The sequence below is a fragment of the Neofelis nebulosa genome, chromosome 13 (genome assembly GCF_028018385.1).
Source record: "Neofelis nebulosa isolate mNeoNeb1 chromosome 13, mNeoNeb1.pri, whole genome shotgun sequence".
NCBI lineage: Eukaryota > Metazoa > Chordata > Mammalia > Carnivora > Felidae > Neofelis > Neofelis nebulosa.
This window is the reverse complement of record NC_080794.1, coordinates 51,224,006-51,250,638: the sequence shown is the minus strand read 5'-3', so window position 1 is coordinate 51,250,638 and position 26,633 is coordinate 51,224,006. Positions and strand designations below refer to the sequence as shown.

General features: G+C 46.9%; 1 protein-coding gene across 7 annotated transcripts in view; it reads right to left on the bottom strand.

Moving 5' to 3' along the window:
- WDFY4 (WDFY family member 4) overlaps positions 1-26,633 on the bottom strand; it is a 297,907-nt gene that overhangs the window by 191,117 nt on the left and 80,157 nt on the right. For all 7 annotated transcript variants that reach the window (XM_058696988.1, XM_058696987.1, XM_058696986.1 and 4 more), the window contains 6 exons: positions 8,739-8,953; positions 7,807-7,901; positions 6,425-6,662; positions 6,161-6,237; positions 4,881-5,102; positions 4,019-4,197 (listed from right to left, as the gene is read on the bottom strand). In XM_058696988.1, coding sequence (XP_058552971.1) covers positions 4,019-4,197; positions 4,881-5,102; positions 6,161-6,237; positions 6,425-6,662; positions 7,807-7,901; positions 8,739-8,953 — 1,026 coding nt within the window. The remainder of the gene's footprint in view (positions 1-4,018; positions 4,198-4,880; positions 5,103-6,160; positions 6,238-6,424; positions 6,663-7,806; positions 7,902-8,738; positions 8,954-26,633) is intronic.

Sequence of the window (26,633 nt, the reverse complement as noted above, 5' to 3'; positions counted from 1 at the left end):
AAACAAAGATAAAAAACAAAAAAAGGAAAAAATGTTCATAGCGTCATTATTTGTAATATCCCCAAACTGGAAACGGCCCAGATGTCCTTCAATCGGTGAATGGTTATATATCCAGGTCATGAAAAACTACTCAGCAATAAAAAGGAATTAACTATTGGTGCACAGCAACAATCTGGATGAATTTCCAGAGAATTATGTGGATTGAAAAATCCAACCTTGAAAGATCATACACTGTACAGTTTCATAAAAATAATATCCTTGAAATGACAACATTTTAGATTATTGTTTTCCAAGGTCAGGGACAGGGATAGGGGAGAGAGGTGTGGGTGAATGGGAGTGGCTATAATTTTTATAAATGGGAAACACAAGGGAGCATTGTGGTGATGTAAACATTCTGAATCTTGGCACGAGTCATGGATGCAAAAACCTACACATGTGATAAACCTGTGTGGAACACATACGCATATATACAAGTATAAATAAAACTGGGAAATTTGAATAAAGTAGCAGTTTGTATCAATAGCAAAATTGGGTTATGAAATTGTTCTAGAGTTTTGTAAATGCCACCATTTGGGGAAAACTAATGGGTAAAATTCGGGGAAAACTAGGGGTAAAAGCACACAGGATTTCTTGCTATTATGTCTTACAACAACATTTTAGTCTACAATTATCTCAATAAAAATTTCAATAAAAGAAAAGAAAAATAGTTAACAGAGTATCACAAATTTTAAAATGATAATTTCGCGTTTTTTAATTTTTTTTCGTCTTTTAGTATTTACTTTTGAGAGAGAAAGAGACAGAACGCAAGTTCGAAGGGGAAGAGAGAGAGGGAGACAAAGACCTAAAGCAGCCTCCAGGCTTTGAGCTGTCAGCACAGAGCCCGACTGACACAGGGCTCAAACTCACAAACAGTGAGATCATGACCTGAGTCAAAGTTAGCTGCTTAACCGGCCAAGCCCCCAGGAACTCCTAAAATGATCATTTCAAAGCTTATGTTAGTAGACTTAACTAATGGTTAAAACTAGCTAAGTAATATACAAAATTTTCCACACAATAAAGTTGAACTACTTTTTTAAAGGGAAAAGACTGAAAGAAATTACAAACTATGGTAAGATAGAAGGAATGCAGGCAATATTTCATCTTTGCTCTATTTTTTAGTTATTTCAAAATGTGTTTATATTATTTTTTATAATGACTATAAAGTCACCACATCTATGCATATGTATGTAAATACATATTTTTCAAAGGAAAGGTCACACAATTTCAGAAATATTCTTTTACTCCCTATCAATTAAATGAGATTTTCAAACAAAAACAAACCAGGTTTTCAGCCACCAGCCTTGCCTAAAGTGAAGTCCACTGTGCTGTCCTCTCTTCCCTCCTTTCAGATAGGAACTTCTGTCTCTCCCACCTGAAGCTCTGCCCCCCTCCTGCAATCCAGCTTGCATTTTTGCCAAATTCATAGCGCATTTACTCACAGCACCATTCGGATTGATTTATAAACATAAGATGTCTTAAATTGCTCCCACGTCATTTTGCTCGTTCAGGCTATTGAAATACTCCCCACATTTCCAAATTTAACTTAGCTGAACTTAGAAATTAATACAAAATCTCTAACATTAGAGAACAATCCTTAAGCTGGGTCATCCCCAAACTAAGCTCTCCCATCTTATTCTTATCCGGCATATGTCTGCATCTAAACACAGGCTTCATGTTTACCCCAGTTAAATTTCATTTGCTGATCCTGAACCAACTTGTTGAGATCATCTCGGAAAGTCAACTCTGTCTGACTCAACGCTTGGTCATTCTCCACGTATTTTTGGCATATCCCCATGACATCACACTACTGCCAACCTCCCTCCTGACTGGCTTCGGTTTAGGTGGTCCCTTGAGGCCAGATGTTCATCCGTGTACCAGGTCACTCAACTACGCTATCAATCCAGTCCGTGTTCCTCCTTGTGGCCTTAAATGCAATGCAATTCATCAAGTATTTATTGCAGGCTTACCATGTGCCTGCCCCTGTGCTAGGTGCGAGCAAACACCAATAGGACTTGCCTTTAGCCTCAAAGTACATGAACTATTTCACAGAATACCAACCTATTCTGTAAAACAAGGCAGAATACCAACATGTTTTGCAAAAAAAAAAAAAAAAAAAAAAAAAAGGTTGGGGCGGAGAGAAGCCTCCTCTATAATCATGCCTAAACAGATAATAACAAAGACACTGTGCAACCACAAAAGTAACCACCCTTCTCATCCTGGCTAACATGAGTTAGCTTTCTCTCCAAGAACAACTCTAACCTGCTCCATTATTCCTACTTCCTGGATACAAGTTCTGAACATGCACGGACATCAAACTCCCTCTTTCTGACGGCACCCGGTTGAGAACAGACCAACCTCCACTTCTTTGAACCCTCCCCAAAATCACCTTAAATAAGCGCAAATCATATATGCTCCTTCCAAGTCCCTGTTACCCCAGGGAGTAGAGTGTCTTGCTACATCAAGCTTAATAAATCTAACTTCTGTTTTGTACTATATGCACACTCCCGAAGGTACTGATTGGTGGTCATGGACAATTCCTGGCATCTAAAACAGTTCCTAACACAGAATACGTGCTCAAAAAGATTTAATAAGGGAAAGAATGAAGGAAAGAAGGAAAGGAAGGAGGGAGGGAGGCAGGGAGGGAGGAATGGAGTGAGGGAGGAAGGAAGGGGAGGAAGGAAGGAAGGAAAGAAAGGCCGGTATTGTCAATGATTGGAGAAAAGAGTAGCTTCTTGTTTTGAAAAACCTACTTTTGTTATGTTCCTGCTGAATCTTTCTGGTTACCACTGCCTTTATTTGATAAGACAATTGTACCTGATGACAGCATCGAATTCATCTTTAGGTGTTGTATTGAATTTAGGTTGTTCTACCTTAATGATTCTCAACATGGGGTGATTTGGGGGCATTTGGAAATGTCTGGAGACAGTTTTGGTGGCCACAACTGGGGAGAGAGGGATGCGATGGCATCTAGGGAGGCCACAGATGCTGGTATCATACTATACATAGAATGGGTCCCTACAACAAAGAATTATCGAGCCTCAAATGCCAAACTATCGAAATGAGAGACCTATTCATCTAAGATCATCCATTCTGGCTAAATGTTAGAATCATCTGAGAGGCTCTGAAAACATCACCAAATTACCCCGCACCCAGAGATTCTGTTATGATTCATCTCAGGAGCAACCTGCACAATAGAACTTTAAAAATACTTTCCAGGTGATTCAAGAATGCAGCCTAGGTTGAGATGCTCTCTCTGGAACCTGGGTGCCACTCTGGCTGCATTTGCCTTTTGTTGTCTTCTGGGCGCTTCTCTCTCTGACTTCTTTGGGGATCTCCGACAGTGGGTCCTGGAGCACACTTGCCATGTCCCTCCTCTCCCAGCTTCCTCTGCCTTATGCCTCAGGACTTCAGGTGACTCTAAATGGCAGTGACAAGATACTTCCTCCAGCTATGTGTTCACATTCCATTGCCTTCTTTGTGCAGGGAATCATCTCTTCCTCATCATCCTTGCTGTAAATCTGGCAAGAGGTATTGGTGTCTTTCAAGCTCTAGCGCCTGACTCCCAAGTATGGTGGAAGGACAGTTGTGTTAGATTCACCACCAAGCTTCTTGGAAAAGTAGAACCTGAGACCCCCACGCAGACTTTCCTAGGGAATCCATAACTTAAACTGTGAAAAGCCTCATTCACTCTGGGAATTTATATTCTCTTATGACTATTCTGATGTCCACGTTTCACCTTCTGTTCTGGTTGTGTAGCTTTCATTCCATTTTCTGAAGGATTTTTGTTTTATTGTTTCTTTGGGTTGTTCTTATGCATGAGCTCAGCCAAGTGTACTGGACGCCAAAGGCGAGTTTCATTAGATACTGACCCCACCCTCCCCTCGCCAAATGAAAAGGACCAACTGACCTGAGGCCACTCCAGAGTGGTGCAGCCAGGAAAGCATTGTGGGGCAAGTGGAGCTCGGGGCAACTAGCTCACCTTGGCTGAGCCAACGATCTGTCCATCCAGATAGGTGGAAACGGTACAATTCCTTTTCATTTCCTTGGTGACAACCACAGCCAGGTGGTGCCACTGACCACAAGTCAGCAGCTGGCCACACCTGACCCGAAGCTGGCGTCCAGCAGAAGGCTCAGGATCATCCTCGGGTTCCATGATGTCTGCAAGAGACCACAAACACCACACCCGGCATGCGGCGCCATGCTGCAGCAACCCAGGAGAACAGGGCCTCGTGCGGAGGCCTCGACCCCCTCATAAAATAATGACGACAGCAGCCACCGTTGCTTGAGGTCTTGCCTTGTGCCAGACATGGGTTTAAGAACTGTTAGAAATGTCACTTCGGGTTTTTTGGGGTTATTGTTTTGTTTTGTTTTTCACAACAACCCTTGGAGGTAGGTGCTATCACGACTCTCATTCACCAGCCTGAGGCACAGACGGGTTAGGTAAGTTGCCCAGGGTCATCGAGCAAGTAGTATTCAAGTCCAGGAGTCAGATTTTGCGGTCTACCCCGCACTAGACCGCCTCTGTAGCCATGCACATTTGCCCTAGAGTCCTAACAAGGAGGGGGGAATAAGCAGTTGTGCTCTGTGCCCATGATGCCAAGGCACCCCTGGGGTGTCTCCCTATGAAACAGTGACGCTCTTGGGGAACACAAGAAGAACAGGCCATTTCTGGCCATCACAGAGGGATGAGCTTAGACAGCCAGGCTGAGCTCTAAATGGCAGAGCCTGGACCAGCCACCAGCCACCAAAGGACGGTTGGGCTACTGGGCTCTTGTGCCAAAAGCTGCTGAATTAGCCCCATTCTCCCCAAGTGTAGGTGAAAACAGCTCCCAACGCCTTACCCAGGGACTGAAATTCTTTCTCTTCTGTAGACACAACTAAGGAGAGGTCGTCCGGGCACAGGCTGACAGAGAAGCAGATGAAGGGTTGCTCAGTCCTGGCCAGGTGACGCACCAAGGTTAGGAAGCGCAGAGGGTGGCCCTCAGTGACTGTGCTGTGCCTGCTGATCAGGAACCAGCAGGAGAAGGTCAGGCCACCAAGTGGAGGGAACGATCTGGCAGCACCTGGAGTCAGAACAAGCATGCCCTTAGAACTTCTCTGCCTTGGAATCTTGTCTAGACTCACTGTGGCTCTGAATCGGCCCAGAGGTGGCCCTACTGTGTCCAGCTCTGTGCCTCACCTGACTCATGCCCACTTTATGTCGACCCCACACCGCAGAAGCTTGTCCTCTTTTTCATACTCGCATATTCCCACCAGGACTTGAGTGTAGATCCCCAAAGCCTCTCTCCAATTCTGTCCCACCTATTATTCCATGCCACCTTGCCAAGGGAAGGGGTTCATACCCCTGAGATCGGTCATCATTGGCCCACTGGTCAGTTGATCTAAAGCTGGGCAGTGTGCTGTGAGAGGCAGGGGACACCAGCCTTACTCAGCTGAACCTTGTATGGGGAAGCCTCCACTGTAGCCAAACCCACGTCCTCCTGCCCTGTAACAGGGTTACAGTGCAGAGCAGGCCCACTCTCCTCCATGAATAAGCAGAATCAGGCTTGGTGCCCCATGTTGGGCTGTGAATGCAATGGCTCCTCAGCGCCCACCGTTCCAGAGAAACGCAGGTTCTTCTAACTGAGGGTGCTTAGCTCGGGCGGCACCGGGTTCTTGCCCTGTCCTTCCCAGGCAGTTTTTAGCCGAGCACAGCAGTGCACAAAGCCTGCTAGGGCCCAGGTCGATCAGATGGCCATCCACATAGAACTTATATTCTTCTCTAGAAAGAGTCCTAAGGCGGGGTAAGGTGTTTGTTTCGACTTTTGTCAATCGCTGACAAAATGAATCCAACGCAGACTCAGACATCAAATCACCGAATGAGCCCATCAGTGTTCACTGAGTCCCCACTCTACGCAGAGGCATGGGACGGGCCCTTGGGACACATAATAAACAGGATCCTCCCGCCCTAAAACAGGCATGACAAACCAGAAGGATGACTCCTCTACAGATATACAGAAACAACAAAGACTCACACTTTCTTGAAATGCCAAGCGGAATCTGAAATCAAGGCTCCCTAAGCACTTATTCTGGGGTAGGGTGAGGACGGCTCAGCAAGCTAAACCCCCTGAGAAACACTTACCTGTCCCGATCCCTCCGGAGACCAGATACTCTGTGCTGGTTCCCATAACCGTAGACACAGTCGGAATAAACAAACAGCTGGAAACAGAAAAGTATCTCAGATCATTGAACCGCAAACCAACTTCTGGCCATGACATCTCCCCTCTGTCCCTCTGCAGGGACCTCACTCTCTCTTACACCATGAGGACAGAAAGCAGCTGATGCTGTTACAAGGGCCCTGGGAAATTAATAAAGTGCATTCCAAGCATAAGGAAACGTGTTGTACCCATAGCCTTCCACGGACATGTCAAATTCCACAAATGATGGAGCCAGGGCCGCCTTCTGAGGTTGCAGGTTGCGCGGGGAGGTCATGGAGATGAGGCTGAGTGAAGTCTGAAGGGCAGTGGTTGAGCCCTGGGACGTCCTCGAGGATCTGAGGGCCTGTGTGACTGCTGAGCAAGGGTCGGCCCCCGGGGCAGCTCCTCCAGGACCCTCAGCAGTCCCTGCTTCTGCAGCCTGGGACCCTAAGGCAACATGCAAGAGAAGAGACATGTCCCTGTTCAAGCATATCTGCTCTTCTGACAACAGCCTCGACGCTTCTGCCACAGCCCTGAAGGAGGGCTCCACAGTGTCACAGCACTTCCTGACCCCTGTGAGGCAGCTCTCTACTGACTTAGTAACCCTGAACTGCAGCAACACTACGTTCCTCCTCGAAACTTCTTTTCCCTTAATTCCATCATTCCCCACAAACCCCCAGCTTTCCAGCGCACCATTTTCTGTTGCCATCATTGGCTTGCCCCACTGGCCGTCGCTCACTGACACTTTGTCCTGGCTCCCTGAACTCCCCGCTCACAGCAGCCTGTCTCTTTGAAAGTTCTGCTCCCCTCCCCTGATTGCCAGGATCAGCTGAATCTCCATCCATGTTCTTCAATTATGTGATCCACACTCAACCTGCCCATAGCTTTCTATTCTTTAAGCCGGTCCCTGGAGTCAGCAGCCTCCCAGGTACCAGGACTGATACTAGGGGACCCACCCAATGCTTTGGCCTCTTGATCGCCCAACTGTCCCCTGAGCTGTGAGCTGTGCAAAAAACCATCACTGGTACTTCCATCCAGGCACGGCTCTGGGTATTCTAGCATGCACTGTATCATGAAGGAAACCCTATCGCTCTTTCCATGATCTGGGACCAAAGGGGCCAAGGGCACGCTCAGCATCACTTGTCTTTTTTTTTTTTTTTTCAACGTTTTTAATTTATTTTTGGGACAGAGAGAGACAGAGCATGAACGGGGGAGGTGCAGAGAGAGGGAGACACAGAATCGGAAACAGGCTCCAGGCTCCGAGCCATCAGCCCAGAGCCTGACGTGGGGCTCGAACTCACAGACCGCGAGATCGTGACCTGGCTGAAGTCGGACGCTCAACCGACTGCGCCACCCAGGCGCCCCAGCATCACTTGTCTTATATGAGGATGAGGGTCATCCTTTTCCTTCCAGATCTGCCCTTTCTCCAGGGACCACCAATCCTGCTTTTCCTCATTTGCTCCACTGAGCAGCAGGCAATACCATTTTTTAAATCTGTCTGCTTCCCACCTGTTGTGAAGGCTCCCTTCTAAGGAATGCATATTCTTTTTAATTCCCATTAACCTGTTCCTGTTCTTTCCTCTGTCCTCACCTGAGCCTCCAGAGTCCCCTCCGTGGACACAAGATGAATGGAGGATTTTCGTTGCAGCTGACGGAGGTGGGGGAACTCCAAGACCTAGAAACTGTCTAAGGATCAGAACATGCAAGAGAAACAAAATGAAGACCTTTTATGAACAGAAGTGTTCTCCAGCTTCATCCGAGCACTTTCCCAAATCTCAGTGCTCCCTGATGCCCTCCTCCACTTTCCTTCTCTCTGTTTGGAAAGCGTTTCCTTAAGCCATGCAGAAACAGAGGGAGACTGGCCTGGCACCCAGACCACAGAGCTGGTGCCTTTAGGTGTCTTTGACCAGCTAGCAGCCTCAAACCAGATTTGGAAGAGAGAAGAAGGAATTTGTCCTACTCCGTTTTTTGTGTCTGCTCCGTTTGTCTGCTCTGTGCCTCTCCCTCCTGCTCAGCTTTCCAGGCACCAGGTGGCTTCGTGGAGGGGCCGCCAGCAGGAAGGCTCCCATAGGATACAAGGGAGCACCGCTTCTGTCCCTCTCTCTGTCGGGAGTCTCGGCCACTGCTTGTCACACCAGCCTGGCTCCTACAGCCTCACCCCTTGAGCAGTGAAGCCCTCACAGCCCCCGCCCCTCTCAGTTCCCGTAGCTTTGGCATTATCCACTGAGCACCCCCCACCATGCTATTCTGTGTTGTCTGCAGGACCCTCTGAAGATTCCCCTCTCTCCGAAGACCACAGCTCCACGGGAGGGGCTATGTCTGCTTTGTGGGTCTCTGCACCGCCCGCATGCACCCGGGGTTCCTCCTGGACTCGCGCTGTCCAATACTGGGAAGGGCCACACCCTGCACAGAGGGGGTGCAGGAGGGGGCATGGGGACACCTGTCCCGTGTACTCCTACTGTCCACTGGGCCTGAGCACAGCTGCCAGCAGCTCAGCAGTGTTTAATGAGCGGCACACAGTACCTTAACACGTCTGGTTCGATGGCTTGGGAGGCAAGTTTTTCAAAAATCCTGATGAGGCCTGAGTGCAAGGGGCTGGTGCTGGTGGTCAGGGCCCTGCGGCAGGAGGCCACAAGGGTCCTAAGCATCCCCGCCTCACACATGACCTGACGGTTCTTCTCCGATTTCACCAGGGACTGGATATGACTGGCCATGGAGCACTGGATCTCCTGGGAAAGCTAAGAGAGCAAAAGCAAACAGTGAGCCCTGGAGGTCAGGACATTTTGTGGGCAACTTTGATAGGCCCCCAACCAGGCCCCAAATTGGTTGTGGGGCCAGACGCCTGCACCCACACAGCCTGTTCTAACTGTACTCTATATCGGGGGTTCTCAGATGTGCCCACTTCTCGTGCAATGGGAACCCCAGAGGCTGGTCTGTGGGAGGATGGGGGCCACTGAGGTCAGCTGCCAAAGACATAGAGGCTTAAAACAGAGACTGCGAGCCGGCCAGCAAGAGGCCGCATCTGCCCCAGAGACGCGGTGTCTGCCCCGCGCGATGTTTAAGCAGTTTCTGAATTAATTGCTAACATTTAAACATCCGGAAATTTCACATAAAAGTCCAGACACATGGCTCCTTTCAAAAGGTAGGAAGACCGGGGTCAGACAGGTTTGCAGTCCTGAACAGTGGCTGAGCCTCTGGAGGGTCCCACACCCCCACAGCCTTCGCTCACAAAGCAGCCCTGTGTTTGAGGTCGTACCCCCGGCACAGAAGGTGCAGTGCCCCAGGGAGGCAGGCTCACAGGCAGTGCCCATGCAGACTGGCTGTGGCCGGACCAGGCCACGCTCAGCGCCCACGCCAGCTCAAGTCGCCACTCCTGCGCAAGCTGCTCGCCGACGCCTGCCCTCAGCCCCTGATTGTCACTACCCCCCGCCCCCATGGGCCTTCCCACTGTCCTTTGTCCATCTCTCAGACATGGATAGTGGTGCTCTTATCTTACCCTTACTACTTTTCCAGTCCCTTCAGTATCTTTATGTCCCTGAGGCCCGCAGAAGAGAGCGCATAGGGTCAGCTCAGTGAATATTTGAGCCGAATACATGGTTTCTGCAATCTTCCTTTCTTTTCTTCGTCAAAAAATAAACGCCTGAAATTCCCAGCCCTCTGTAGTGATGCAGACAGTCTGGGGTGGGGGTGGAGAGGGAGAAATTCCTCTACAAAAACTCTCAGGGCTGCCCACACTCTCTTTTACTGTTGTATACGATATTGTCTGAAGTGAGAGGGATACCAGTTAGAACGTAATGGTATTTTCCTGCAGTGGATGCTATGGGAGCCTCCCCCAGACCTCCTTTTCCAGATGAGTGTACCCATCATAGCTATGCCTTCTCTAGAGGGCTGCCCTTCCCCAACTGGGAGCTGCCCTGTCCAGGGGCAATGTGCCCCCCCATACAAGTTCACTCATGCATATATACTCAAAAGTGTATGCACACATGGACACACAGGAGCATCCATGCATGTGTGTGTGCATGCATGCACATGTATATACATGCCCACAGAGCCATATATGTGTTTGTGTACATGCATATGTGCACACGCTCACACACGCACGCATGCAAACACACACACATCCACATACCACGTGCACATGCGTGCACACACACACACGCCAGACTACAGCCGTGAGGTCATGGCTTCTGCCTCGGTGGTGCAGTTCATGCCTGAAAGCCCCGCCCTGTGGGCTCAGGCTGATGCTGGACTTCAGCTAATCTTCATTCAGCTTCTTCCCCTGTATCATCCTGCTTCCTTCACTCCCCTTTCCTTGAATCCCTCCATTGATGGATCTGATGTACCTGTGCCCCTGCCTTGGGCTCCACTTCTGAGGAACCCTACCTGAGGCCCTAGCATGCTTTATATATTACACACCCTTGGCCGAGTTTTTGGTCTCAAGAAAGGGGATCTCTGACAACACAGATCATGTCTAGGTTAGTCCACCAGTGTAAAGGCAGGAGTAACCACAAAGGCACTAATTTGAATAATCTCTTTCTTTTTTTTTTTTTAATGTTTTTTTTATTATTTTTTTATTTTTATTTTTTTTTCAATATATGAAATTTATTGTCAAATTGGTTTCCATACAACACCCAGTGCTCATCCCAAAAGGTGCCCTCCTCAATACCCATCACCCACCCTCCCCTCCCTCCCACCCCCCATCAACCCTCAGTTGGTTCTCAGTTTTTAACAGTCTCTTATGCTTTGGCTCTCTCCCACTCTAACCTCTTTTTTTTTTTTTTTCCTTCCCCTCCCCCATGGGTTTCTGTTAAGTTTCTCAGGATCCACATAAGAGTGAAAACATATGGTATCTGTCTCTCTCTGTATGGCTTATTTCACTTAGCATCACACTCTCCAGTTCCATCCACGTTGCTACAAAGGGCCATATTTCGTTCTTTCTCATTGCCACGTAGTACTCCATTGTGTATATAAACCACAATTTCTTTATCCATTCATCAGGTGATGGACATTTAGGCTCTTTCCATAATTTGGCTATTGTTGAGAGTGCTGCTATAAACATTGGGGTACAAGTGCCCCTATGCATCAGTACTCCTGTATCCCTTGGTTAAATTCCTAGCAGTGCTATTGCTGGGTCATAGGGTAGGTCTATTTTTAATTTTCTGAGGAACCTCCACACTGTTTTCCAGAGTGGCTGCACCAATTTGCATTCCCACCAACAGTGCAAGAGGGTTCCCGTTTCTCCACATCCTTTCCAGCATCTATAGTCTCCTGATTTGTTCATTTTGGCCACTCTGACTGGCGTGAGGTGATATCTGAGTGTGGTTTTGATTTGTATTTCCCTGATGAGGAGCGACGTTGAGCATCTTTTCATGTGCCTGTTGGCCATCCGGATGTCTTCTTTAGAGAAGTGTCTATTCATGTTTTCTGCCCATTTCTTCACTGGGTTATTTGTTTTTTGGGTGTGGAGTTTGGTGAGCTCTTTATAGATTTTAGATACTAGCCCTTTGTCCGATATGTCATTTGCAAATATCTTTTCCCATTCCGTTGGTTGCCTTTTAGTTTTGTTGGTTGTTTCCTTTGCTGTGCAGAAGCTTTTTATCTTCATAAGGTCCCAGTAATTCACTTTTGCTTTTAATTCCCTTGCCTTTGGGGATGTGTCGAGTAAGAGATTGCTACAGCTGAGGTCAGAGAGGTCTTTTCCTGCTTTCTCCTCTAGGGTTTTGATGGTTTCCTGTCTCACATTCAGGTCCTTTATCCATTTTGAGTTTATTTTTGTGAATGGTGTGAGAAAGTGGCCTAGTTTCAACCTTCTGCATGTTGCTGTCCAGTTCTCCCAGCACCATTTGCTAAAGAGACTGTCTTTTTTCCATTGGATGTTCTTTCCTGCTTTGTCAAAGATGAGTTGGCCATACATTTGTGGGTCTAGTTCTGGGGTTTCTAGTCTATTCCATTGGTGTATGTGTCTGTTTTTGTGCCAATACCATGCTGTCTTGATGATTACAGCTTTGTAGTAGAGGCTAAAGTCTGGGATTGTGATGCCTCCTGCTTTAGTCTTCTTCTTCAAAATTACTTTGGCTATTCGGGGCCTCTTGTGGTTCCATATGAATTTTAGGATTGTTCTAGTTTTGAGAAGAATGCTGGTGCAATTTCGATTGGGATTGCATTGAATGTGTAGATAGCTTTGGGTAGTATTGACATTTTGACAATATTTATTCTTCCAATCGATGAGCAGGGAATGTCTTTCCATTTCTTTATATCTTCTTCAATTACCTTCATAAGCTTTCTATAGTTTTCAGCATACAGATTTTTTACATCTTTGGTTAGATTTATTCCTAGGTATTTTATGCTTCTGGGTGCAATTGTGAATGGGATCAGTTTCTTTATTTGTCTTTGAATAATCTCTTTCTAACGATAACTAGCTTCTCTTCCCATCAAGTCACAGACCATCTGATATGTACACCCACTCTCCCAACCATGAAAGCTTTCTTGGAGTCCTTCACCGCTTGCCCTTCTTCCCCCTCTGCCTCAAACAAGTATTAATGGCTTCTTCAACATCAGGCTCTGGCTAAATTTCAAGATTTACAAAACACTGTCCCCGCTCTCAAGGGAATCACAGGCTACAGGCAAGACGGGTGAGGGGGACACTCTGAGTATAGTAAGAAAAGGAGCTGTAGCAGAGGATTTACAGTGGCTGGGTGGGAGCAGTTCCCTGCAGCCCCTCGTGCATTTTGAGGAGCTCTTGGATCTAGAAGGGAATCTGAGCCTGGCATCTACTGTGAGGGCCAAATTTTGCTCTGAGATGAATATATTTCCTGGGTGTCCAGGATGTGCCAGGCTCTAGTCTAAGCATTTTGACATGTATAGATTATATAATCCCCGTGAACAACCCTATGATGGAGGTACTATTACTCTCCCTATTTTACAGATGAGGAAACTGAGCCCAGAGAAGTTCATTGTCCAGGCCGCATGGTAAGGCAGGGCCTGGCTTTGATCCCAGACCCCATGCTCAGGATCACCTCACTTCCCATCTCCTCCTCACGTGTGCAGCGATTTGGGAACACCCTGCCCACAGTGATCAAGACTATGTTTGTATCACTAAGGGACTGAAATTAATAAGATGGCACTCTTCCACAGGCTTCAGACACCGCTTAGTAGCATATATGTTTCAAGGATTAAACTGTATTTGGGGCACATATTTACACTGTTTATCATCAGTTCTTAGATTTAAAAAAAAAAAAAAATGAAGGGGTCACACAGCTCACCCTCTACCTTCCTCTCTTCCTTCCAAGAGCACATCGCTAGAGCTCCTGCCACAGACTGATGGCATTTAGTGAAATTTCTGTTTTTACCCTATCTTCAGTAATACTTCCAACTTAAAATTTTAGGCCATTTTCATTTTAGTTTAAAATTTAAACTACATTAGAATGTTTTTTCAGGGGGATTGCTCCCAGGCAAGATTTTGTCATTCTGAAATGAAGTGTCATCCTGTTGCCAACATCACTGATGCCAAAGGAAGATCTCATCATTGGGGGAAGATGGTGTCTGTAATGGACTGGATGCCTGTGTCCCCAGAATCCATATGCTGAGCCCTAATTTCCAATGTGATGTATTTGGAGGTGGGGCCTTTGGGAAGTGATTAGGTCACGAGGGTGGAGCCCTCATGAATGGGATTAATGCTTTTATAAAAGGGACCCGGGAGAGCCTTCTTTTCCCTTGTGCCATATAAGGACAAAGTAAGAACAGGGCCATCCATGAGGAAGTGGGGCCCCACCAGACACTGAATCTGCCAGCACCATGCTTTTGGACTTCCAGCTCCAGAACTATGAGAGAAATAAATTCTTGTTGTTTATAAGCCACCCCGTCTATGGTATTTTCTTATAGCAGCCTGAGTGGGCTGAGACAACCCCTTCCTTGTCACTATTAACACAGCCGGCCTAAACCAGTAGAGGCAATGTGTAGCCCAAAAGGGACCAGAGACAGAAGGGAGAAATGCCAAAACTCATTTGCGCTAAATAATTCCATCACTTTCACTTTGAGGAGCTCCTCCTCGTGGAAATCTGCCCAACCTCCTTAACTCCCTTCCCCAGACCTTTCCTCTGCAATTTTCAGTGTCTCTCCCTGCATCCCACAGGGTGTGCACCTCGGCCTTTCCTCTTCTCCGTTCCTCTCGGAACCAAAAGGGAGCCTCCACCCCCTTGCCTTGAAGTTTCCTTCTCCCAGAATCTGGATTATTTGGTATCTGTAGTCTTTTAATTTGGGGTGAAAGTTGGGGAGACAGTCCGTATGAAGCAAGATGCAAAAATACCTCGCAGTGTATTATTAATAATAATTCTTATTAATAAGAATTAAAAATAAATGTCTACAATCTCCAGTTTTATTACCAGCACTTCACTTATTGCTTCAGGGATTTTTGGCTTTCTTTTGTTGTTGTTGTTTGCTTTTTTTTCTTCTTTATCCACCAGAGAAAAGCTACTTAAAATCTAAATACGCAAAAAAGGAAAAACAGAAAGAAAGAGAGAGAGAGAAGGAAGGAAGGAAGGAAGAAAGAAAAGAAAGAAAGAAAGAAAGAAAGAAAGAAAGAAAGAAAGAAAGAAGGAAAGAAAGAAAGAAAGACAGACACGGAAGTTTTCGAAAGGGAGAAATGCTGATCTTGTCTAATGATGCCACAAGTTTACTCCAAAATTGCTCAATACCCCATAATGGAGGAGGGAAAATTGATCGTCCTCATTATCACTGCAGCTCTGTCAATAACAATATTGCCTTGTTTTGAATAAAATGTGCTGGTTTTTTCAATGTTGGTTCCAGTAAAAATGGGGTTTTAGTGAAAATATGAGCAGTAGCAGGAAGCCAGTCTGGTTTCTCCCCCTCCAAATGGATTGATTTTCCTAACGCATATTATTTCCAATGGAGGCTAGGGGGTGGTGGTTCAATTAGGACTCCATGGTGGCTACGCAGGGTCACCAGGCTGGCCGGCAGGCTGGACCCCCAAGGTAAATTATCACAGAGCAATTTGTGGGACAGCCTTTAGGAGTGTTTTACTTTATCCACTTAACAGTCAAGCCTTCAAGTCTACCCTTGTCTAGCTGTGGATGTTCACTCTTCTTCATCTCTCTCTCTCTCCCTCACTTTCTCTCCTGGTCCAGATTAATAAGGTCCCAGAGCCCAAGGAGGGCTGGGTCCTGGTGGGGTGGATTCCTCCAAGGCTTTGGGCACATCAGTCCATGGTATATCCTGACGTAGATGTAAAAGCCATCAGATGACCACGTGTGCTTCCCCCGGACACTTGAAAGAACAGAGAGTTCTACTGAACTACTCAAATTGGGATTGGTTGCTTATCCCAATTTAGTTGAAATGTTCTTTGATGATTTTGGAAAAGACATGATCTAATTTAAGTGACCTCAGCTCTTCAGAGATATCACAGGTAAGTAGGGCCCACAGATGGGTTTCATTTGACAAGCTGTTATCTTTGCTTACTTAGAATTAGTTCTTTCTATATATGGGTATAAACTTTCCCTTTCGCCACAGCCTGATAGATTCATTTGTGGTGTCCACGTGACCCTATAGGTGTGGGAGTTTGTGGTCCTGGCTTATGTGTAAGAAGCCCAAGTAGCACCAAAATCAGTAGAAACCATGTCTGAAGGCACTTTCATTGATCCACTTGAACAGACATGCAACTAATACCTAAATGCATACGGGTGCCTGCTCCAAACCTCCTGCTTCTTTCATAAATTACATGCATGTGATGGCTAATGCCGCCTGGTAACAGAAGCCCAGGATCTTCTATTTATAAGGGATTTGTCTCTTTCCAACTTTACTGCATCCTCCCCTGTGGTACACCCCGTCTCCAGGCCTAGTATAGTCCCTCCCTTTGCCAAATGTGCACACCAGTTTCGACTGACGCCTGAAGCTGGGAATGCCCTTTGTACCCCCATCCCTTTGCCGAGTTCCTAGTTATCATTCAAGAGACAATTCACACGTTCTCACATGTAAGACATCTTTTCAGATTTTCCCAAACAGCACTGTCCATACCTCAATCCTATGACTGCACTCTGGGGTGCCTGAGTGCCTCAGTCAGTTAAGCGTACAACTTCAGCTCAGGTCATGATCTCGCAGTCTGTGGGTTCGAGTCCCCTCATGGGGCTCTGTGCTGGCAGCTCGGAGCCTGGAGCCTGCTTCAGATTCTGTGTCTCTGCCCCTTGCCCACTCACTCTTGTCTCTCTCTCTCTCAAAAATAAATTTAAATTTTTTAAATAAATAAATAATAAATAAACAAATGCTACACTCTGATGGCTCTCTCAGTAGACAGATGATAGATCACTTTCTACCACTCCCAGTCTCCACCACACTGTGAACCGCTGCCTGAAATAATGACCCTTCACCCTTGTTGCCCTAGCACCTGTTTCTGCATCAACTGCAACAGCTCTCCAGTTAGTGCAAGCACAAGGGCTCAAGGTGTTCTAGAAAACAGGAGGTGCACCTAACCCAGAAGGCTAAGAGTGGTCAGAAAAGATGATGTGCCAGCTAAGCGTTGAAAGACAATGAAGACAGAGCCGGGCTAGCAGGGAAAATGGTCTTTCTGGGAGAGGCAATAGCATGTGCAAAAATCAAGGGGTGAAAGTGGACATGGCCTTTCAGGGAAAGGCTGGCAATCACAGCCAGTCGTCAGCCGGGCTCACTCATCCCCAGCACCCAATGCCCTCCCCCACGATGAGTCTGTGGTCAGCTGTGAGAACATCGCCAGGGAAACCAGCCTGTAAACATCCATCCAGGAGGCTGCCTGCACAGCCTGGAACCTGAACCATCCGTGGAGAGTTGCCATCCCCTTGGACACACATGCCCTCACTGCATGAGAGCTAGATCAAGTGAGCAGTGGAGCCCAATGCAGGGCTGCAGGAGGCCCAACACCACCCTCAGCCAGAACCCTTCCTGCTGACGGCCAGGCCTTCCCTCCAGGCTTCCTTCCCCCAAGAAGAGGAGGCATAAACTTACCCTGAGTGTCTCTGGTGCTTTAGCCAAAGTCAAGTGTTGACATGACTTTGTTAAGAGATATTGTTAAAGGAGATTTTTTTGTTGTTGCTAACAGATTACCATCCACGATCGTCTGGAGGAGATTCCCGGAACAAGGCTGTAGAATACACAGTCTTCTGTAGAGATGAGGGATTTATTCACAAGCAAACTGTGGCGCAAGGCCTGGCGTGTTGTTTCTGACCTTCCAGACAGACATTCGCCTCCATCACCTTCTAGCCACAGGGCAAAAAGATCTACCCACAGCTAGGTTCTCATGCTGATTTGACACTGACTAATGAGTAAACTTGGGCTAGCTCCTTATTTTCCCTAGGCCTCAGTTCCTTAGCTTTAAAATGAGAATAACGAGGGGTGCCTGGGTGGCGCAGTCGGTTAAGCGTCCGACTTCAGCCAGGTCACGATCTCGCGGTCCGTGAGTTCGAGCCCCGCGTCAGGCTCTGGGCTGATGGCTCGGAGCCTGGAGCCTGTTTCCGATTCTGTGTCTCCCTCTCTCTCTGCCCCTCCCCCGTTCATTCTCTGTCTCTCTCTGTCCCAAAAATAAATAAAAAATGTTGAAAAAAAAAATGAGAATAACGAAAATATGTGCCACCCTAGTATGTTGTTGTGGGAGTCAATAGAAACACTTTCTGTGAAAGTGCTTTTTCTTATAGGATGCAGGTGTTTTCAGGATACTAACCCTTCTTGGTTGTGGTTTTCTCCTCTAATGGTGGTAGAGGACACTTCCAACCAAGTGTCTGGCTTTCAAGGCCACTGTGAAGTGTACCAGCTCACTCTAAGAGCGAGAGTATACACCTACCATGTTCGCAGGCTCCGTGGCTAGTGATGAGAGCTAACGTCACTGCCCACTCACTATTTGAAGGCTCACCCTTCTAAGTGCTTTCATGTACTGGCTCATTTAATTCTCAAACACCATGAGCTAGTTGCTATTATTACCCCATCTTACAGATGAGGGAACTGAGGCCAGAGAGATTATAGCTTACTGAGATTACATGGGGGAGGCACAGAAATCCAAACCAGAAGTTCAGCTCCAGAGGCCACTTTATCACTGTAATCGCTGCCTCTCAGGCCCCCAGGTATTGAAGCTTGCAGAGTACTGGCTAGCTCTGGGTTTTCGAGGCAAAACCGATTGACACTGGCGACTCTATGGGTTGGGCAGTGGGTACCTATCCCATCCTGTCTTAGGCCAACCTCTCAAAACTTACAGGAAAAACTAAGTGCTCATGGCTCTGCCCCACACGGGGATCATCTGAATTTAGTAAGTGGTACACAGTAATTTGACCATTTCCACCATCTTGAGAAGCCAGGTGGGAGTCTCACATATATGTAACTCACCAACAGCCACACTTCTGAGCCACTTGGAATCCCCAGGGCAGATTAGCTCATTACCTCCACAGCTGCCCAGCCAGTCTGGGCAAGTTTGTCCTTTTATTAAGCACAAATAATTTGCTGCTTGACTAACTGATCTTGGTGTGTGCATTCTACTGTTCGACCAACAACTGACCGACAAGTATCTGCCCAGGTCTCATTTCCCCAATGTCTTTCTCTCTCAGCTACCCACCCGGAGATCTGTTCACTATTCCTTGCATGACTAAGGAGGTTTTTCGGATCCCTTGCCATCCTGGCTTCTCACCTCTGGACAAACAGCGGTGCAGCATGTTAAGGGGTCATGGGACGACCACCTCCCTCAAATTGGGCACTATAGTTCTATAAATATAGCAAGAAGTAGAACTCACCATAGCAGTATCCTCACTCACTTGGGACAATTACTGACCTTGCACCAAACCCCCTAGGACTCTCTCACGTATTCTGTTCCTTCCCCACCCAGTGGATATGTGCATTAAGACATGAGCACAGGCCTGATCATCTCTGCTGAATTTTGAGTCAATGGGATTCTAATCCGTTACTCAGGCTGGTAGAAACCTTCACAGCCCCATTTCGTCATCCAGTGGGTAACTCCTCCTCCCAGTTTTATGCTATCCACCATTGAAGCTTCACCCAGGTCATAGACCAAATGCAAAACAGGCAGAAGAGAGAACTCAGCCTTTTGATTCCTAAGTAGACTGTAACATGTAGTTCAACATCAATTCTCTGTTATTAATTTCACAATAGTAAAATGCCAGTTGGAAATATACCTAAAATGCATTATCTTCCATTTACTCTTTCCAAATTTCTTGTATGCCATGACTCAGAGTCCTAGGAACACAGACTGCCAAAGCTAGAAGGGAAGGGTGTGGGGGTACAATGGAGCCAGTGTCTGATGAACAGATACTTTGTGCCAAGTACTATGCTAAGTACTTTACAACTACACTCTCCACTACTTTTCCCAATGGGGAAATATTATAAGGGGACACTGAGACTTGAAGATACATCAGTTTCCTATGGCCACATAGCTAATGAGTGTCAGAACTGGCACTCCACCCAGGTCTTACTCCAAAGCCCATGATTTTAACAGTGTCATGCATTCATCATAAGGAAGGGAATTTAAATCTCTTAAGGGTCCTAAACTGATGGTGTATAAAAGTGTTTTATTTGGTGGGCACAGTTTGGCTTTCCTCCTGTTTTATTGCCCCTTAGTTAAGTGGAAGTGCCTTTAGGCAAGACAAGAACCCTTCCCTAGAGCCACAGGCCTCAACACTTCCTATTATGTATACCTACTCATTTCCTTTACCTCCCTGGTCCCAAGACATTGAGTTTGCAACCCCTGTGATCTAGGCCAAATCTGAGTAGCTGAAACTGAGATGTGGAGACAGGAAGTAGCCTACATGAGTCGTGGAACTAATGATGGTAGAAAAGACTAGAAGCGAGGTTACCTGACAATTGGGCCAGAGGTCTTCCCATCTAACTTTAACTTCTACTCCATCATTCTGCATTCCTTGTGTCTTGCTTTTGATCCTCTTTGTCATTATGTGAGATTGTGTCTATTTGCTCTATTTAAGAGGTTCCCCTAAAAAGAAAACTGGATTTTGACCAGGATTGAGATTTTTCTCATTTAGAAACAATAGAAACCGGGGGCTTTGGGAGTTCAGTAGGAAAGAGCATAGGTTACCCAAAATTCACCATATTTGGAATTTCTGATGTGTCACAATTTAACAAAATGAGACTCCTACTTTACCCATTTCCTTGTTGGAGGAAATGGCTCTTTTAAAATAGCCTGCTCTTACACAACGCTACCCAGGGCTAGTAACACTGTCAATATTTTAGTTATTTGAAACCCATATGATTAGTTCAATGTGTTTGAAATGCAGGCTAATTCCAGAAAATGGCATGCTTTTCCAAATTAAGGTACAAAGAGTTGATAGACAAATGCAGCCCTGAGCCTGATCTTTTTTTCTGTCCCATCAGACTTCCCAGGACTTTTCCAGGGCGGTAGAATCTGGAACGCACCCAACAGTGACTTGCGGTACTGACTGACTGTAGACCACGGTCTCCCTAATACCCAGGTCTGATCATGTTGTTGCTTTCCAATAGCCTCCTGTGGTTACCAAGTCCACGCAGGAAAGGCCACTCAGCACAGAGGCTGGAGGTCCAGGAGCCTGGCATCACAGACGTCTGCCACCTAGCAACCATGTTAAATCTGTCGCTCAATTTCTACAAGTTTTAAGTCCTCATCGGCAGTGTGGGAACACTGATATCCACCTTGCAGGGGTCTTATAAAGATAAAATGCTTGTAGAGTTTCCAGCCACTAAAAGCAGTAGTTTCACCACTTAGCAAGTGTTTCCCATGCTGCGGTGTATGTTCTGCTCACTGTGCTGAGCGCTCACGCGCTGCGTCATTTAATCGTCAACAATAATGCCACAAGGAAGATATTATTATCCCCCACCCTACAGCCAAGAAAGTTAAGGGTCACAGAGGTTAAGTCATTTCCCACAGCTGTGTGACTGTTCAGGGGCAGAGCTGAGATCTGAAACCCTGCTGTCTTCAAAGCTTGAAATCTACTCTCATACAGTTGGTGTTCACTTAAGAATGTGGTGCAGGTGGTGATGATGATGGTGGTGATGATGATAATGATGATGATGATGATGATGATGGATGGTAACCCAATACAATTCAATTCTCTTAGCATGGTATTCAGGGCCCTTCATGGTGTGGCTTTGGCTGACTTTTGCAGCCCTACTCACTGCCTTTCTACCCATGTGGTCTACCCTAGCCCAGCTGAACGACTCAAAGTCCCCAAATACACGGGGCGCCTGGGTGGCTCAGTCGGTTAAGCGTCCGACTTCGGCTCAGGTCATGATCTCACCAGCCATGAGTTCGAGCCCCGCGTCAGGCTCTGTGCTGACAGCTCAGAGCCTGGAGCCCGCTTCAGATTCTGTGTCTCCCTCTCTCTCTGCCCCTCCCCCATTCATGCTCTGTCTCTCTCTGTCTCAAAAATAAATAAACGTTAAAAAAAAAAATTAAAAAAAAAAAAAAAGTCCCCAAATACACATCTTCACGCATGCTTCTATCTGTGGATGAGCTTCTCCTCTTCCCTCCCTCCTCTACCTGAGCTGGCATGGGCATGTCTTTTTTTGTTTGTTTTTTTATTTATCTATTTGAAAGAGAGAGAGAGAGAATTTGTGGAGGAGGGACAGAGAGAGAGAGAGAATGAGACAGATACTCTGAAGCTAGCAGCACAGAGCCTGACACGGGGCTCGAACTCACGAAGGGTGAGATCATGACCTGAGCGGAAGTGGGTTGCTTAACCAAATGAGCCACCCAGGCGCCATTTCTTTAAAGCCTGGCTCCAGATTCCAGCCATATCCCCAGCTCTCTGTGGCTTTCCCTCCCCTCTGTCCCAAGGCCCGGTGGGCAAACCTTTGGTATAGTCATGAGAGTGTGGTCTTGCTGTCTTCTACACTCCTCTTCCTAGCCACCCTCGACTCAGAGTGTGAGCTCCCGTGACATTCATCTCTGAATCCCCAGCAGCATCTAGAAGGTGTGAGTAATTATTCACAGTCGCACGTACATCCCATTGGCTGCTCCGTCACAATCTGAGTTCCACCTCTGTGAAACTGGATCTGGCTTCCCACCCTCTGAGTTACACTTACGAGCACAAGCAAATGCCCCCCACTAGGCACTGAAAAAGGCAGTCCTGATGAAAGCAGAGTGATGCTGGGGACCAGAGAGCCCTTGCAGGACCGGTCAGAGTTCTGGCCCACAGCCATATCCTTACAACGAGACCCTTAAGGCTGCTGAGCATCTAGAAAGGGAAAACGTCTTCTTGCCAATTTGTTGCTTCTTTCTGAGGCCAACTCAGCCCCCAGAGAACTGAGCTGGACTCCATGTCTGCCTTGTGCTTAGGACAGCAACAGTCACAGCTGAATTCCCCCAGTCCAATTTTAACTGGTGATGACACAGGAGGCCAAAAAAAACCCCAACTGGATTATCTTTCCAAGAGCAGTTCATGGTGCTAACATTTTGGAGGGTCGGGGGAAAGACACCTCTTGGTTGTGAGCAAAGCAATTTCCTGCGGCCGTGATTAGAAATAAATCAGGGGCGCCTGGGTGGCTCAGTCGGTTGAGCGTCCGACTTCGGCTCAGGTCATGATCTCACAGTTTGTGGGTTTGAGTCCTGCGTCGGGCTCTGTGCTGACAGCTCAGAGCCTGGAGCCTGCTTGGGATTCTCTGTTTCCTCCTCCCTCTGCCCCTCCCATGCTCATGTTTTGTCTCTCTCTGTTTCTCAATAATAAATAAACGTTAAGAAAAAAAGTTAAAAAAAAAAAAGAAAGAAATCAGATACCCCATATGTGTAGTTATTTAAGCTATCACCCCTGAAATGACATCTGTGCCTTGGAAAGCCATCAGTTTCTCACCCATGAGGTAGGAAGATCATCTGAGGAGGGTGGCTACACGTGTAATGCTGGGAATAATCAGGCCCCCCTAAGGGGAGAGGGGGATCTCACATTCCATCCTCTTAGTAACACTGCCATCTACTGCACTTTCCTGCACCAAAGATGCAGTCCTGCAGCCCTTTCTGTTCTGGCTTTTTCCTGTGTGGTCTCGTTTCTCATTTGATTTGCTCTTCTATTGATTGTTATGAGGTTTCCCACCCCCCCCCCCACTTCCAGAAATTAATTACTGTAATTATTCAACTTTTAATAGCTGATTTGGCACCTGCAGCAAATATTTGAGAAAACGCACTACTACATTTCATTTGCATGTTTGAGACAGTGAGGGAGAATTAGACTTCTCCTTAAATTACTTATTGTGACTTGACTGGAGAAAAAGAATCCTAACAAATGGAGCTCTCATTTGCATACTTAATACGTCCGATTGCCATCACAGAGGAGTAGAGTCCCACTCCATGCACTAATGTGACAACTCACAGAGTGGATCTGAAACTCAGGTCCATCCATACAATTTCCATGCCCTAGGAGATGAGAGATAGGCCACTTTCTGCTCTGTCTCACGTCACGGGTCATCACTGGGGTGGAGTTTCGCACAACACATCCACCAGCAACCGCCTGACTGCTAAGGCCACTCATACCACTGGCTTGGTTGTTCTCATTGCAAGCACATTACGTGGTTGGAAATATAGCTGAGGAAGCCAGACATCCTCACAATGAGGCTATTGCACCTGGAAAAATGTACAAGGCTAAGAATGCATGATCCTACATTCTGCCAAAGCTTCAAAGAATGAGAGACCCATTCATCAAGCACTTCTTGACTTGGGGCCTGGGAGTGAGTTCCAGACCTCTCCTCACCAGCCCCATGACCACAGAACTTTCTTGAGCCTCAAGCACTTGCAAAATGGGGAGATTCTAGAGTACTGGAATGAGCTGTTACGAATATTGATGAAATAACATGCCTAGCATAGAGATAGCCCCTGAGTGTCTATTAGTTTCCAAAATGCTCCAGGCAGGCCAATCTTGAATGCCAAGGTAAAGAAAGCAAAGTCCCACACTTGAGACAACTGAATGGTTAGACGACATTTAAAGAATTAAAGGACATTTTATTTAGGGGTCGAATATTTTTATCTACCAGTTAATGCTTAAGGCAAGTAGGCACTGGTCTTAAAAGATAACCCCTAATAATTCCTTCTGTCCTATGTATATGCATGCAACCCCTCACGTCAGTAAGGGAGGCATATGGCCCTTCCCACAGAGTCTAAGCTGAACCTATGACTCACTTTGACCAGTAGACCAACGCTGTGGAAGCCAGGCTGCCTTGTTCAAGGCCTAAGCCTTTGGAAGGGCAGGCAGCTTCTGCTTTTGTGCCTTTGGGGTCTCTGAGCTACTATGTGGCTGGTTGGAGGGTCCACTTGGAAGGACACAGGTAGAGGCCAGATGGAGAAGGCTCCATGGAGGAGAACCCAGGATCTTATGAGCAGCTCAAACCAAGGCCCCAGACATGTGACCCAGCCCGGGAAGCCCCTGCCATCAGAACCAGCTTTGCGAGGCACCAGTTGCATGAGTAAAGAAGACATCTTAAATGGTCCATCCCACCGACTACCACGTGGCACAGAGAGGAGCTGTCCCTGCCGTGCCCGTCTAAATTCCTACCCCACACGTACCATGAGAAGGAATGACATGGTTTGTTAACTTGGCAGTAGTTGGTTACACAGCAACAGATAACTAAAGAGACAATCAGACCCATTTTATCCCAGCCTGCTGCTTTTCCATAAATGTTGAAAAATATAAAGTGCCTTCCATGTCACTATGACGTGTGTCTCTATTCATTGGTTTGATAATCATTTCATTGTCACTTCCCAGAAAAGGAATAAGAACCAGAACAATGATTCCAGTTACAAAGGGACATAGAGCCATGGAAACAGGTCAGCCCCCCACTCTTTTTTTTTTTTAAGCCTGTATCAAATACTACAGAATTGCCTTAGTGAAAACGGTTCCCTTCCTTACACATCAAGGCTTTTGCTCCTGACTCTACTTCTCTCACTGACTTCGGAGGACTTAGAGTATTTTACCAGGTCATTGACATTTTCAGGCTGTGACTAATAACGCCCCTAGTTGTCACTTCTTCCTAGAACATATCATTTCCTTTTTAAGTCCTGGACAAAGAAAAGCTGGGCCTGCAACCCCCGCCCCTCATTCTTCCCAAGGAAGCCACCGCTGTGCAGGGAACAGACCAGGAGACCTGTCGCCAGGTAGGACCACATTTAATACCAAGTCCACCAACGGGGAATCCTTCAAAGCGCTTTATGTTGTCTGAGTCTCTGGTTCCCCGCTGGTTAAAAGAGATAATAATACTCCCGCTGAAACTGCTGTGAGGACAAATAAGCTGTGAAAGGGTCCAGCACCACGCCTGGTTGCTCCGTTCCACTCACTTCCTTCCATCTGCTGCTAAGCAAAGCGTGCATCCTCCGGGTCTTCCTCAACCCTTCCAGTTTCTTCTTCAGAATTTCTAAAGTATTTATCATACAAACGGAGTGAACTTGGTTCAAGAATTGTCTTGTTCTACTGCTCCATCCTTTCACTCTGCAATAGGGCCCTTGGTTCTTCCAGGACGGGAACTTGAGGGTTGCCTTTGACTTCCTCTTCCCGCTCCCTGGACCCATTCATCTCGGGGCTCTGTGATTCGATGTCTCCTCTCTCTTCACACTGACCCAGACACCACCCTACCTGAGCCACCGCCAATGTGGAACTGCAGACATGGCCCGCTAACTTCTGCCCCCATTCCCAGGCCCTTCCCCACGCAACAACGAAAGAGATATTTCTGATACAAAAACCCGATAGAGTCATCGTCCACTCCCTTGAGAGATGCTTCTTGCTGCCCTTGAGACAGAACTCCATACTTAAACAAGGCTCCAGTCTTCCTCTGCCTGTCACATCTGGCACATTCCCCACTCTCCCCCTTTGCTCCCACTCCAGCCGCCTGCAGCAGACTCCTTCCTGCCTGGTTAATTGTTACTCATCTTTCAGGGCTCGGCTTGAATGTCACCATCTAGGAGATGGCTTCCCTGACCTCCACCCCTTCCTCTAAATTAGATTGAATTAGGCCTTCCCCCATCTCCATTCCCATTATTCTTTCTCGGCATCCTGTTTTTCCCCTCATTATCACTTGTCATAATTGGTAATTGTATATTTATTTGTGAGCTTATTTATTTAGCCTGTCTGCACTGGTACCACTTCTTGGTCCCCATGATGGATGCAGGATCCATGGACAGGCTCCATCTTGTCAGCCTGGCATGTCCTCCACAGAGCGCCAAGCCAGGATCACAGCCAACATCCACAGGACGGATGAATGGATGGGAGGCAAGGACTGCTGAGCCCCCCAAGGCCCAGCACCATCCTTAGCATCCAGGGCTTGCCTCATGAAGGTTGAATCATTTCAACTAGTTTTTGTTTGGCTGTTGTTTTTAGAAGGTCACTTTGCCAGAAGAAATGACCTGTTTTAAATGGCCTTGGAAGGGGGGGCAGAACTCAGTCAAGGGTCGCAGACATACTGAATCTCCCCTGC